The sequence below is a fragment of the Mytilus californianus genome, unplaced genomic scaffold (genome assembly GCF_021869535.1).
Source record: "Mytilus californianus isolate M0D057914Y unplaced genomic scaffold, xbMytCali1.0.p SCAF_5, whole genome shotgun sequence".
Lineage (NCBI taxonomy): Eukaryota > Metazoa > Mollusca > Bivalvia > Mytilida > Mytilidae > Mytilus > Mytilus californianus.
The window spans coordinates 10,545,344-10,560,726 of record NW_026262701.1 but is presented as its reverse complement, the minus strand read 5'-3'; the positions used below and the strand labels follow the sequence as shown (position 1 = coordinate 10,560,726).

General features: G+C 30.8%; 1 protein-coding gene across 3 annotated transcripts in view; it reads right to left on the bottom strand.

Moving 5' to 3' along the window:
• The window catches only part of LOC127702557 (uncharacterized), a 168,793-nt gene that overhangs the window by 72,438 nt on the left and 80,972 nt on the right, over positions 1-15,383 (bottom strand). Inside the window, exon 3 of one of the 3 annotated variants that reach the window (XM_052206813.1) lies at positions 541-717. The exons of the other annotated variants lie outside the window; for them this stretch is intronic. Coding sequence (XP_052062773.1) covers positions 541-717 — 177 coding nt within the window. The remainder of the gene's footprint in view (positions 1-540; positions 718-15,383) is intronic. 3 annotated transcript variants of the gene reach the window in all.

The window sequence follows — 15,383 nt, the reverse complement described above, 5'->3', positions numbered from 1 at the left end:
TTACTCGTTTAGTAGGTTTACGTTTTTTTCCCATAGCAAATTGAGTTTGTCTTCAACTTATGAGTTTAAGTATCCCTTTGGTCTCTTCAGCCTCTCTCAAGTTTACAACTGGATGTGAACGTGATGCTTTCCCTGATGCAGAACAGGTTATAGACTGTTAAAATGCAACCAAGTAGATGGTACTCTTTTGCGGATTTGGGTTAAGTTATGAACGTTAAGTGTAGTTAAAACCTTAACGATAATGTTTTGAAGATTACATTAGAAAATCGACTGTTTGGTTTTATTGTTTTACCATTGATAAATAAAAGAGAAAACACGTAAACAGCCCAGAAATTAAGTTCATAAAATTTAACTTGAAAGGATACACATATTCAGCCTCGATAGGGGTAAGCATATTCATTAGACATTCATCATGAGCAGGTGACTGTCTGTTGTCGGGTCAAACTATTGTTACTTTTGATTTATCTCGTCTTGGTATTGCCGTAAATTTATCGTAACGTTAAAATCTTAAATAAATTTTTGACCGAGTTAAATACTCACCTTTATAATTACTTTTCTTAACTTCGCATCCGTTGCAATAACATTTAGAATTTTCGCAATAACCAGCTAGGCCATTACAGCCAGATCCTACACAACAACCTGCACAGCCAATGCTGTCTGGGTTTGTATTATTACAAAATCTGTCAGAACAAACTTGCTGAAAGGATTCTTGCATACCTGTAAATCAAAAAATGTACTACTCGGTTTATTTTCTCTTAAAAATACGAATCAGGCGACATAATGTTGAAACGGTATATTGAAACTGGGTGGATTTTCATTAACAATATATGCTTTTTTAAAAGTGTAACAGAAACAGAAAACTGCAAGGCAAATTTTGAAAGGGGGAAGTCATATAAACGGACAAAATCAAACGTTTTCAATAAACTGATATTTATTTCTTTCAATGTAACGTTAAACAGAACACTATTTTACCGAAATGATATAACCTTTTACATTAAATATGTGTAATGAAAGTGTATCCTTGGTTAAAAATTGAAATCAATCCGTTAACTTCAATTTCAAACTCAATGCATAGAAAACGAAACACGTTGTCTATATAATCAATAAGTTTCATGAAAAGACGTGGGATAATCGTATTCAGAAATCGTAATCAGCTGTAATCGATTACATTTTGCAATTTAATCACATATTATTAGTAATCATGCTAATTCTAAATACAATTTAAAAAAAAAACAGGACTGGTGTAATCATGATAACATTCAGATTACTTTTAGATAACATTCATATGATTACTTGCTGATTACAAATTTTGTATATGAAAATAGTTTAAGCATAGATAAAGAATTATCTAACAAGATTTCACTATGATTCATGGTCATGGTTCAATATTATTGATCCTAGCTTCTATACTACAACTTTAGAATAACCAATTTAGGCATGTAAACATTTCACTCAATGAATTAACCTTTCCTAATGTTTCATTGTGAGACCTTGTGATATACGATTACTCTTTGAAAAGATTTTGTGTTCCCTAACGAAACACTTCGAATATTATCATTCTTATATGATTTGCATATCAACACATGCTTTAATCGAATTTGTCCATTAGATTGATATCCCTTGGTGTACACTTCGAAAGACCATGTTGCCAAAGCAACTGTCATTACCTTTACTGAATTATATTCATGTGCGATACACATGCATGGGATCCGAAAAGCAAGAACATCACTGTTATTTCTATTCTAATGCACAGCAAAATGAAATAATGCATTAATTCTTTGAAAATGTTTAAAATCAAAACAAAATAAAGTTCAGCAAAGTTTCATGGTTGATCTTAGCGCATCAACGTCATTGCAAATCATTACGTCAAACGAAACACAAATCTCAAAATGAAGGCTATTCCGTTACTTGTACGATTCAAATTCGGATAATATCTCATTAAAATGAAGCTTTTGATTTTTTGTTATTGTATTATACTAATCGAACATTTATGGATTTCAAAAAGTAAATATGGCGGCTAACTCCTATGTTACGGCATTTTTTGGATTTGATGGCAAATAGTTACCAATGAACAAAACAATGTTTATTAAAAGTTGCATATGTTTGGGTTTATAAGACTTACATTCGGTGATTGACAAACTTTAGGTAAAAGTCCATTGGACTTTTATTTAGTTTCTGAGTTAATCCCGTTATATCCTCTAAAAATGTGTTAATCCTATAAACTACATGAACAGTCAATATCATAGAACATTAATTTGGGTGGATTTATTTTCAATTTTGACTTTGATGATCAACATAAATGAGAGTCCACTTAAATAACAATGAAATTGTTGACCCAATTCTTTTTTTTTTAATTTGTATAAATAAACTCATCATAAAGACCAGGATTGAAATTCTATATTTGCGCAAGAATAAATTTGATTTCCATAAACATTTTAATATTTGCTTTCTTACGATATCATGTTATAATATTTAAAAAAAAGTCCTTTCCATAATGAAATGAAACTACTTATAACATTATTGTTATTGCAATTAAGAGCTTGTCTCACAGAAAACCATACAAAATTAAAAAAATCGTCCAGATCGATGGTCAAAACTTGTCTGGTCAATTCAGATTTTTTAAGATGTAAGATACATAAGAAATAAAAAAAAAAGAAAAAAAAAAAACATATTAGACGCCTCTAATTTGTTTCTATATTTAGTAACAGCCTAATTTGCATATTTGACTGAAATGGTTTGAATTTCTACAAAACAAAACCGGTTCAGTTGATGAGCTTATAAAAACTGTCAAACAAATTGTGTTTGGTAAATACTTGATAATATTATAATAACAACTATAATAGATCATGGTTTACACTTTTATGAGATGTTTTGATCTTTAAACTATTCAATAGAAAGCTATATATGAAACCTAACCTACTTTTATATATGCTGTTTTCTAATGAAGTTTGAGTCACTGGTTCCCGAAAAGGTGAAGATGGAAATTCATGAAATGAACTTTATTGTAAACATCGTTCATAGTTTTTTAAAATATAAAAAATCCACACAATGGCAAATAAGTAGAATCAACTTAATTTTTCATTTGAAATACGTCTTAATGGGCCTTTCCCTCCTTTTTCAAATATCAATTACAGGTAAAATCAGACAGAAACGAATGTTTACTATATTGAAAATATTGACTCTTGCATAAATTAAATATAAGATTACTAAAAAAATATTTTCGAATGCACATTTTCATAATCTAAACAAGATTTGAAACAATTTACAGACATATTTCAATAAGAGTTATTTCCCATTTTTCTTTTCTTATTTTAAGGGCATTATTATGAAATGTTTGACAGTTGGTCCCCAAATCTACAGACATGTTTGTTAAAAATGCTCAATGTCATTCTTAAAATTCTGTTGTTTATCATGACAATTAAGTGAAAGAGCACATGTACATGAAATGTCAGTAAAATTTGAAGGAGAAGGAAGAGAGAATGTGTAATTCCCATTTTTAAAAAAATCAAAGCCAGTTTTGAACATCAAGTAACACATATAATTCGAAAATTTTGTGCAGAATACAAAGGGGGAATCAGAGTACAATGTGTATTAAATAAAATAATAATAGATAACCAAGGTCCATATTTATGAGTAAGCATTAGAATGTTGACTTTTTTGTCAGAACATGTAATTTGTAATTTGTTTAATATTTTTTTGTATTTCTCAATGTTACATGGATAATAACAATTCTTTGATACAACAAAAATGAACTTAAACACAAACTTGTTTTGTAAGTTGTAAATAGACAATAATGAGAGTAAACTTGCTGAAGTTTCTTTTTTACTTTATTGATCTTGATTATAGACAGACAAAAAACAGATCAATATATGAGGGGGCCACTAAGTGGCAGGGCATAGGAATCAATTGTTTCCCCAAACCCCGAGTCATTTTTTTCACAGTGGACCAGACAGCAAGGAAATATAATTATTTACTCTTTTTGTTGTAGGATTATGCTAGCAGTGTGTCACAGAGCTCAGAAACGATGTATGTAGTGTGGAAATAAATTTTGAAAAAGAAATAGGTAAGTTTGAACTTTCAAATTATGTATTTCCTTAGATCTTTGTACATGTATAAGTAATTGCGCATTTTATGTGTCATTTCTGTAGCATAAAACAGTTATAAACAAAAAAGTGTCCATAGTACACGGATGCCCACTAGCACTATCATTTTCGATGTTCAGTGGACCGTGAAAATGGGGTCAAAACTCTAATTTGGCATTAAAATTAGAAAGATCATATCATAGGCAACATGTGTACTAAGTTTCAAGTTCATCACAAAACTGACGCGGGTCGGACGGACGGACGGACGGACGGACGGACTGATGGACGAACGAAGGAACGAACGGACGCATAGACCAAAAAACATGATGCCCCTATGTGGGGCAAAAAAATCAACACTTTCAGAATGTAGAAACTAAACTAAAACAATGTGCTATTATTTTTTGAAGTATTCCCAAAATGATCTGTGACATGAACATTAGTTTTTAGCATTACCTTTTGCTCAACATTGAGGCAAGATAAAGGTAACTTTATTTGCATACTCTACTTATAATCAAATATTTATAATTCAAAAGTTGGCTGAATTTGCAGGATAAATAGATTTAGAAGAGCACTTTAAACTTTTCTATTGTTGACCACTATAAGTCATTTTAAAAAGTTGGTGAGTTGCTGTCTCATTGATATAAAGAAAACACTCTGTATTGACATTTGTCTTATCTTGAATATGAATGCCACTGCCCAGACCTAGTATAAAAATTTGATGGTAGTTAAGAAAACATTAGACATAAAAAAAATCATGGTCAGTTCAAACTACATATACATACCAACAATAGAATGTACATGTATGCTGGGCAATTAAGGCAATATTGTTAATTTATTGTCAACATTTTCAACATTAACACACCACTTGCATGGTATAATCAATGTGTGTCAGCCATTATTTGCCTTCATGTATCTTTAACTAATGTAACTCTGGAAATTTATTTTAAAATATTTATAAAGTATTACAATTATTGTATAATTTATTTTTGCAGAAATCTTTTACCAAGTCCAAGAAAGTTCAATTGTCTTAAAAGGGCTAGGAACAGATTGCCTTAGTGGTTGTTATATGTATATATATATAGATGAGCTATCAACATACATATACAATATATACAATATATGTACAATTTATTTGTATGAGCTTTAGAAACTGGATGAAAACATGGAAAAAGGATGATTTGCCAAGCTTTTCTCATTTTTCGTATCGAGTAAAAATAACTTTTATTTTTCTGACAATGTACACATATTGTTTTTATCTGGCAATTTACACCCGGCAATTTAAGTTTTTTTTTGTCTCGATCCAAATAGTTGTCTGATTGTTCAAAGAATCAATATAGTTTAAACACGGACAGCAAAGAGGACACCAAAATGAACTGTCACACAAATAGAAATATTCAATTCACTTTACTGTTTGCATAATATGGAAGCCGAGCAACAGGAGACTTTATGTGTTTTGTTCATCTTCTTAATTTATATAATAACTGTTAATCTGTTTCAAGTTGATTCTCTGTGACAAAATGTAATGTTTTCTAAAATCAGAAAAACAAATTGTGGCAAACACCTTGTTTTTGTTTATAAAGAAAATCCCATTTTTTTAATAAACATCTTTCTCTGGAGCTTTGCAATTAAAACTGATATAATGGTGTAACGTGTTATTTTCAATTGATTCAGTATCAATTCCTAATTTTTTTTGTTAAATCATCAATGTTGAAAACATCATGTTGTGCTAGGTTTTCAGTAAATATTGATGTCTAGATATAATATACTACTCCAAATTGATTCCCTTTGTTAAAAATTATCCATCAGCTACTATTTCAGAAATGTTTGCCAAAATACTGGTAATAAAAAAAAAAAAAAAATGACCTATTGGGGTTCTTTGAAATGCAGAATCTAACCGAATATTTAGATTTTTAATTTTGAGGCCAGTTTTTGAATTGGTCTACATTTAGGTCCAAAGGGTCCAAAATTAAATTTTGATGGATTTCAGCAATCATTAAATTCTTTGGGTTGTATGATATGCTGATACTACCACTGTATTTAGATTTTTGATCAAAAGATTAGGAAACCTAATGTATATCAATTCCTTGACTTTGACTGACACATACAAATTTAATGAATTAATGTACCAAATTTTTATTAAAATTTTAAAAAATACTTTCAGGTGGTGATTTAAATCAGCTTTCTTTCCAGTCTTCCCATCAATCAGATTATACACAAGCAAGTAGCCAAGACTGGATGGATGATCAATTGACTTCAACAGAAAGGCTTAATTCGGCTATGAAAATTATATCAAAAGACTTTGAACCATTAAAACATCAGCTGTGTCTGTCATGGTCGAGCATAAGTAAAAGCTCCAAGTCTTATTACCAAAAGAAAGCAAAAGAGGTCATCTTTCTTATTTTGAACATAATAGCTCCTGGACAAGAAACTGTATTGTTGAATTCCATCCAAACAAAAAATAAACTGAAATTGATTCAACAAATAAGTGTTTTATCGAATCTTACAACAAAGCTGCCAATAGCAGGACACAAACACAGATTTTATCTCTGATAGTAAACAACTTCACAAAATCTGAACTTCAGAATATGATCCCATGAGTCACAGTTTCACGTGTTGATGCTGCTAGAAAGCATGCTATAGGTACAGGCCCTGTTAGCATCTTTAATACATCAAAGATATATCGAATGAAATTAACAATACCAACGATCGCTCATTTCATTGACTATATACTCAATCCGTTATACTCCAGTATTGTTGGATTTGACCAAACTGTTCTTAAGCTTTCAACAAATGAAAAGTTAACAATTCCAAAAGTAGTCAGGAATTTGATACAAGTTCGAATAATTAACAGTAATCAGACATACTGCCTTGAGACTGTATTTTTTGCCTTTAGCAAAGCTTCATTATGTAGAATCTTAAAAGTTTGTAATGCTTCTAAGCAGAAGGCACTTCAGGGACTAGACAATACCTCTGCCGCTGGTATGGGTGCCATTGACAACTTGACCAAGGTTGTCACAAAATTAGAGGCATATGGATTACGACATGAAGATGTCAATAAGCTGAAAGAACTGCTTCAACTTGTCAACCAGTTCCTTAAGTTTGAGTACAAACTACACCTTAGAAAGGATGACAAATGTGTAGACAATTGTACACCTTTTGCTTTAAGTGATTCTGTCGATCAGAACTTTGCTACAAAATGCAATCATTCTTACACTCAATCCATTAAAAAATGTAATCGTGTAGACTCTTGTGTGAAAATTGTTGAAAATGCATTCAGTAAATTAGACATTCCAAAAACAGAAATAAGTTTTAAACATGAAAATGGAGCTCGTAATGTATTGGAATGGAAAAGACATCTACTGAGAACAGTTCACCAAGATGGAGTTAGAAATGATGTTTTAAATGATCTTAAGGACAATCAGGGATTGCTTATTATGGACTGGGATATGAAGTTCTTGCATTCATCTACAGAGAAACTCAGTCAGACTTTTTTGGCAAAAAAAGGCATCAGTTGGCATTTTTCTTGCCTTGTTCTTCGTTCACTAATAGACAGAAAAAAACTTGATGTATTTTGTTATGTTCACATTTTAGAGCATGGATCACAGGGATGGCTTTCTATTGCCAATATACTTGTTCATCTTCTTCATGAATTGAAATGTGAAAAACCATTATAAGAAGAATTGTTCCTGAAGAGTGAGAATGCTACTTGCTATCATTGTACAAGTCTTATTTCATTCATACAATAGAATAATAAAGACTTTCCTATCAAAATTAAGGAATACAATTTCAGTTAGGCTCAGGCCGGAAAAGATTTATGCGACAGCAAGACAGGCAGTTGTCGACTACATATATTTAAGTATGCCAATGAAGGACATGACATTTTAAATAGTAATGATATGAACATAGCATTCGAAAGTCACGGAGGTGTAAAAAGGACACAAACTTGTATAGTTTCTGTAAGTCAAGAAGTTGAATCTAAAGTTAGAACTAAGATTCCAGGGATCAGTAGTTTCAACAATTTTACCTTTTTGGATGATGGAATTATTGTCAAGAAAGCATACAATGTTGGTAGTGGATAGAAGATAGGTAACAGAACACTTACAGATACAAAACCTTGAAGTAGAAAGAGTTTAATACCTGAAGGTAATTTAGAGTCCTGTTAATAACTTCTTCAATTAAATTAGCATCCATTGACATCTGTGTGTCCCTCATTTGTCTGTACTTTTCGTAAATATGTTTCACTATGTCTGTCTTTCTATCCTTCCTGTTTCGTGTCCAGTGCATATCGTTTGTGCCATAAAACATATTACCAAACTTGGCATGCAGTTGCATTATGGACTGAGAAAGTGTCATATACTGAAGTCAAGTTACTCTGACCTTGACCTTTTAACCACATGTTAGTAAAACTTTGTCCAATTCATGTCCTGCTCATAACTTTTGTGCTGTAAAACTTAGGTTTAATAACCAAACTTGGTATGCAGTTGCATCATGGGCGTGGGGTGTGTCATATACATTTGCACCGAAGCAGAAGCATCATAATTACGTCGTATTTTAATGTTTTAAGTATGAGCAGTGCAAATCTTATAAAAATAGGGGTGGGCATTAACTCAGTTGCTTTTTGTTCCTGCCACCATTTGTCATGTTATTTCGGTTTGTCACACATGAACAAGTCAGGAAATCTTTGGATTTTGATATAAAAATGAGAAGATATGGTATGATTGCCAATGAGACAACTCTCCACAACAGACCAAATGACATAGAAATTAACAACTATAGGTCACCGTACGGCCTTCAACAATGAGCAAAACCCATACCACATAGTCAGCTATAAAAGGCCCAAAAATGTAGTTCACTACGTCCACAGTCAAGGTCATAGTATCAACATGAAATTCAATCATTTTCAGTCAAGTAAGCTACAAATTCAAGAATTTGAAGAATGTGTACTTTGAACAGAAATTTAAGAATTCCCGTACATGCTGTAAGAAAAAGCAACTGGTTTTAACAACATGAATAAATATAAACGAAAAAAAATGATTTTTTTTTGTCCTTTTATAGATCACCTGGTTGAAAAGGACAAAAGTATTTTTCTAGACCAGTTTGATGTATTGCAATTATTTGATGTTCATCAACAAAATTCTTCTCCCCTGAAACTCCTGGCCAATCGGAACAAAAATAGGTCACACTCATCTAGTCATTAGAAGAGGTATTCAGGCTCCACAGAGTCTGTAGGTAAATGCATTTATTTCAGTCAAGTTAAACATTTATCAAGTTTATTATTCATTATATGAAGTTGCACAGATCTGTTTTGCACAAAAAATGCAACTACAAATATTTCTTGTTCTCAGGTAAATTATCCTTTTCCTGGAGCACATAATTTTGGAACTGTTTCACTTAACCAGCACCATGTTGAAGAAGACACTACTTATGAAAGTGTTGCATGCGAATTTTCTGGAATAGTTTGAAATGACAACATTGCTGAAACTGATACATTCGTTTCATGTCCAGATCCTTCATGTCGGAAGATATTTGCCAAGTGTTTCAATTTTGAAAGACATTTAGCAATAGGAAATCATTCCTATCACACAAATGCATGTACAAGTATGGATGAAGCTGTAAATATGTATGCCTCAAAATGTAAAACACTCAGGGAATCAAATAATTTGTTACTGTCAACATTTACAACAGATAATGAACTTAATATTTATAGTGATTAAGAAGACAGCATTGGATGGGCTATAAAGAACAAGAGAAAATCAACCAGATTCTCACTACAAGTGAAAGATTACTTAATTCAAATATGTGAAGCTTGTGACAAAACTGGAAAACGTCCAGATTGTGGTTCTTTATCAGAAGAAATTAAGAAAGCTTCCACTGAAAATAGGGAAACACTTTTCAAAAAAGAAGAATGGTTGAACAGCACACAAATGAAAGGATTCATTGCAACCTACCTGACCATGATAACACTACACCCCCTCCATAAAAAAAAAACAGAAAAACAATCAGTTTCTCAAAATAAATGTGTGTTTGAAAAAGTAATAAAATTGAGAATGGAAAGAATGGAAGATTATAAGAAACTTCCTGAAATTGTAACAGCTTAAGAGACGGACGACTACAATGAAAATATGTATTATATGGTTCACAATCATGTTTTCTTAGCTATTAACATACAATCATAATTATAGTCTCTCAGTATAGCTACACAACTGTAGATATTTTCATGGTTTTATTACTTTAAGGATGTACTTATAGGTCAGGTTAAGGAATTTGTGTCAGATTTTCGGCTCCTTGGTTTCTTTCCTACGATACAGGGTAAACTATTTTGCCCCCATAACTCACATTTTGAGCAGATTCTAAATTTCTTTTCTTTCGATTTCAGAACCAAATTATACCAATCAAAATATAAGGTAAAATTCCGAGTCAGCCTTTTCAGCCATTTTGAAACAAAAATATCTCGAAAAGGAGCTCCATAACCTATCAATAATTTTAGCTTATTTTGTTCCTTAACTAATGTTCCTCTTACTTATACTACATGTACTTTAAGTCTTATAGTATATTTTTTTTTAATTCTAGATGTTTTTAATTTCACCTTAGTATATTCTTAATTTCAATCAGTTCAGCTGTTGATTCAGTGATATATGTTAAGTTTTATAGTTACACCAGTTTCAAAGGAATTATAAATCATATGTATTTTTTTTTAAATCAATGTTGAATGTATTTGTCAACCTTAAATTCATAGATGTTTTGTGATTTGTAAATCTAAAATGACTTTCCTCATAATATTAAATCCTAATCAGTGGAGCAGTAAAAATATTTAACGTGTGCACTCTTGTTTATATATCAGATTCAAAATAGATAGATATAAACTTAAAAAAGAAAATGATCAGCAATTTGAATGAAACCATTACTTCACTTTCTACAAGGTTGATTTATTGTCCTTAAATGAATATTTTTTGAATTCTTGCATTTTTACCTATTATCTTCAAAACTGAAACTGATTGAAGACAATTTTAAACACCAAAAACTATCAGCTATATAAGATCAATAAAAAATAAACATTTTTTTTTTGGCCAGATAAGTATATGGCTTATTTTTATTAAATGAATTTTTAAGGAACCTTCGAGTCTCTAGGTGTGTTTCATATCTAAAGTTTTTTTGATGATTTATAACTTGACATTTGATGGACACCTGTATATTGTTAACAAGTACATGTATGTGTTGACAGCTACGTGTGTTTTTGGTTATTTGTGTTGTTGACCTGATAGCTTGCTGTCTCATTGAGGTATGCATTTCCTTTTATTCTTTTTAATTGTTGATATGCTCTTCTTTGAGTTTGCAATGCTTAATGTCGAAGATTCGCTGAGTAGTTTGACTAATTTAGGTGTCAAAGAAGATAACATCATTTCGTAGAATTTTCGTTAAATGAAAGTTTTTCATTAAAATAATGACTTGAATTGAATAATTTGTTTATTTTGAATTATAAAAGATATAACTGTGTTTTATTAAACGCTTTGCAGCTGTTCATCTGTAGTTTTACGCGTCGCCAATCTGCGACAGTAAAACTACCGATGGACGTCCGCAAAGCTTCAAATACAATACATTTATATCTAGTCTAATAGTCCTGAATATAATAAAAAATCTTTTTACTCATTTAGTATTCTGGCTGATGTTACATATTGTAGTAGTTTCTGATTCCTTTTTTTTCAGATTTTCAAAAGTCTTATTTCAGATAACAAGGTTAAACATTTTATAAAGTTTACTAAAATTATGATTTTGCAATTACTTTTTTCATAGTGTAGTTTGTTTAATCTCAATGCAAATAGGACTTATCTACTTTTATTTCAAGTATGAAATCACTAAAATGATAAACCATTTAAAGTACTTATCTCCTAACTATATTTATATAAAAGATGGTATTTTATATCCAGCATATAAACATTTTTGATTTTCTGATTTTCTTTGAGACAAGCTTTAAGACAATTTATTTTTAATACTCAAGCTTACCTATTGTTTGTTAAAAAAATGAAAAAAGTGATTTACATCTGTACAAATACATGTATGTGTCAATTATGTACAGCTACTTGATTATTTTTTTTTCAGTTCTTTTTGTTAACTAAAAATGTGCACTGGGCTAATTGTTTTTTTATAAAAACATTTTTTTTCAAAGAGATAGGACACTTTTTATTTCTTACAAACAATACACATGTTACACTGCTCCCTGTCTAAGTTCTTAATGACATGAATTTATGAAAGATATAAAAACAAAAATTAACAAAAAAATAAGCTTTCTTATGTGAGGATAAAATGTTTATAACTAACTGTCGGTACAAAATCTCATCCTCTGTTTTCCTCAAATGTGATCACCTACCAAACAAGCCTTATTACCGTGCTTGTACTTACATGTTTTTTTTCTTCAAAAAACCCTTTCCACAATGAAATGAAACTACTTATAACATTATTGTTATTTGCAATTAAGACAACTGATTTTTAATTAATCAAGCTCACCTATTGTTTGGTAAAAAATTGTGATTTACATTTGTACAAACATATGTATGTGTCCATTATGTAGATCTTCTTGATCATAACTTTTTTTTTGTTCAGCTCTTTATTGGTAACTGATAATCTCTACAGGGTTTACACTGCTCCTAGTATAAGTTCTTAATAACATAAATTTGTTAAAGATATAAAAACAAAAATTTTCACAAAAATAATTTATAACCAATTATCGTAACCACAATCCCATCCTCTCTTTTTCTCTAATTTGACCTACCGAATCAGACATATCACCGTGCTTGTCCTTACATGAGCAACACGACGGGTGCCACATGTGGAGCAGGATCTGCTGACCCTTCCGAAACACCTGAGATCACCCCGGTGTTTGGTGGTGTTCATGTTGCTCAGTCTTTAGTTTTCTATATTGTGTTTTGTATACTGTTGTTTGTCTTTTGGTCTTTCTCGTTTTTCGCCATGGCGTTATCATTTTATTTTCGAACTGTGATTTAAATGTCCGTTTGGTATCCTTCGCCTCTTTTTTTTATACAAACGTTATTTAATATCACAGTATACAATGCAATCATATGTAATCCAAAGTAATTATGGTTATTTCAAAGAAAAGTAATCTCGTTTAATCGATTACATTTGAATTTAGGTATGATTGTCATTGATTACATTAAATTAACAACGTAATTGTAATGTTATTGAATACATGTTAAAGTATTCGACCCCATCTTTGTTCATGAAGATAAATTGAAATGACAAGTTCATCAGATAAGAGTAAAATGTTACCTATACCTAGGAGAACAATAGCAAATACAAATGTCGTGCTGTTCATTTTGAAGAAAAATTTCTGAAATGAAAAGAAAAAGTATCACATACTACCACAATTTATGAATATAAAAAATTGAAACAGATAAAATAAATAACAAAAGAAAACATTCTTTCAATAAAACGTCTAGATATCTTTACGTAAAGCCTAAAGACTTTTCAACAAAACTAACCTTTAAGATAGACACTGAGCATTACAATAAACACTGAAAACTGTGTTTGGCTTCCGGAAATCATTGTAACTCACACAATCCGTTTTTCCTTCTATAAATATTGATAAATGTGAAATAATGGAACTTGTCATTTTTCTACCAAATATCTGTCCCCAACATATACGATTTAAATAAAAGCCAAATATATTAAACAAAAAGCAGAAATTTACAAATCAGTTTCAAATGGTGCATGAGACAATATCCCAGACAAAGTTGAGTCTGCACATAGCATGACGTAAGCCTACAAATTGTAGGGAAATAAACTTTACTAGAAATGGTTGATTTTAAATCTTCCTTTGCTTACGTTCCAATTTTATGAAACAATATTCTAGCACTATTGGCATATGTGATAAATATTTCCAAAGTAATAGGATGTTCAAATGCAGAATTAATTGATTGAGATTTACTGCTTACACGGAATCTAATTAACAAATAGAAAGGTTAAGTTGTAATAAGTTTTAAGCATTATTGTGGTATCTTTCAAAATCAGCAATATATTTGTGTAATTGTTATCATAGGAAATATATGGATTTGTTTACTATTGTAAAAGCCGTTCACAATGATTGTTCTGAAATATAAATAAACCTGTATGAAATTGAAATGAGTGGGCATTTAGAAAAAGGTTTTCACGCCTGAACTTCAAGTTTTTGTACTTTCTGTGTTAGATTTCACGTGCATAAAGAAAAAAAGATGAGTATATGAAGTTGTCCATCCATATTTCTGTATGTGTAACCATCAGACAAAACTAAATAGCAGCACAACAATTAAGTAGAAGCTTTCTTATACACCAATAAATGAGTTTTAGTCCAAAATCGGCACTTTTATCTTAATAGGATCTGTTTGAAAGTTTGAACAACAAATCATACAGTCATGTCCAGCTTTTCAGTCAATTTTCAGACTATCCATTGTAATTCAGTACTGTTAAGACAGTTCGCTTGCTGTCACTTCCAACTGTTCAGTGGTATTTCAGACAATTCAGTATTATGTTGATGTATACCGGTCAATAACAGTAACTGAACAGTCTGCACGTAGACAGAACAGGACGAAAGTGACTGCAACCGAAATGTCTGAACAGTACTGAACTAACTGGGGTAGATAAGTCTAAAAATTGAAATTCAGGTCAAGTTAGTTGATGTATTGTAACGTTTTAGTTAGCAATTAATTTTTGGACAATATTTTGGCATAATTGTCTCTTTTCCTTTGAAGACATTGCCATTTCTAACGAAAGTGTTCACCCTTGACGTTAATAATCATGTTTAATAATGTTTTTTTATACAAATATTTTTTGTGTCGATGAACAACCCGAAACTCACTAAAAAATGTTTGTTCCGCTCTTTTGGACATACCTCATGGATATGGTATCCACTTAACCCAGAAGTTGCGTTGGTGGCATTATTTTAGATTCAAACAAACGAAAATATATCAACATTAAGCGATGAACTCATGAATCAACGCTTATCATTGTATCTATAACTTAACTATTGTGTCGATGTCTTTTCAAAATCAAAGCCTTTTCCTAATTAGAAGGTATTGTAAGTGAGTATAAATAACCCTGTAATCATGTTCAACGATGCATTAAAGTTCACAATTTATTGGTTAGAGAAATTCAAATATAACATAACACGTCTGCCTTTAAGTTATTATGCATCTGAATATTATCCGTAATTTACGAAATAAAACATATTCGAACTTATTTTTAAGAATATATAATAAGTATATTACCAATATTTCTAGCAAGAAACCTAATTCTAGGCACATCAAAATTTAC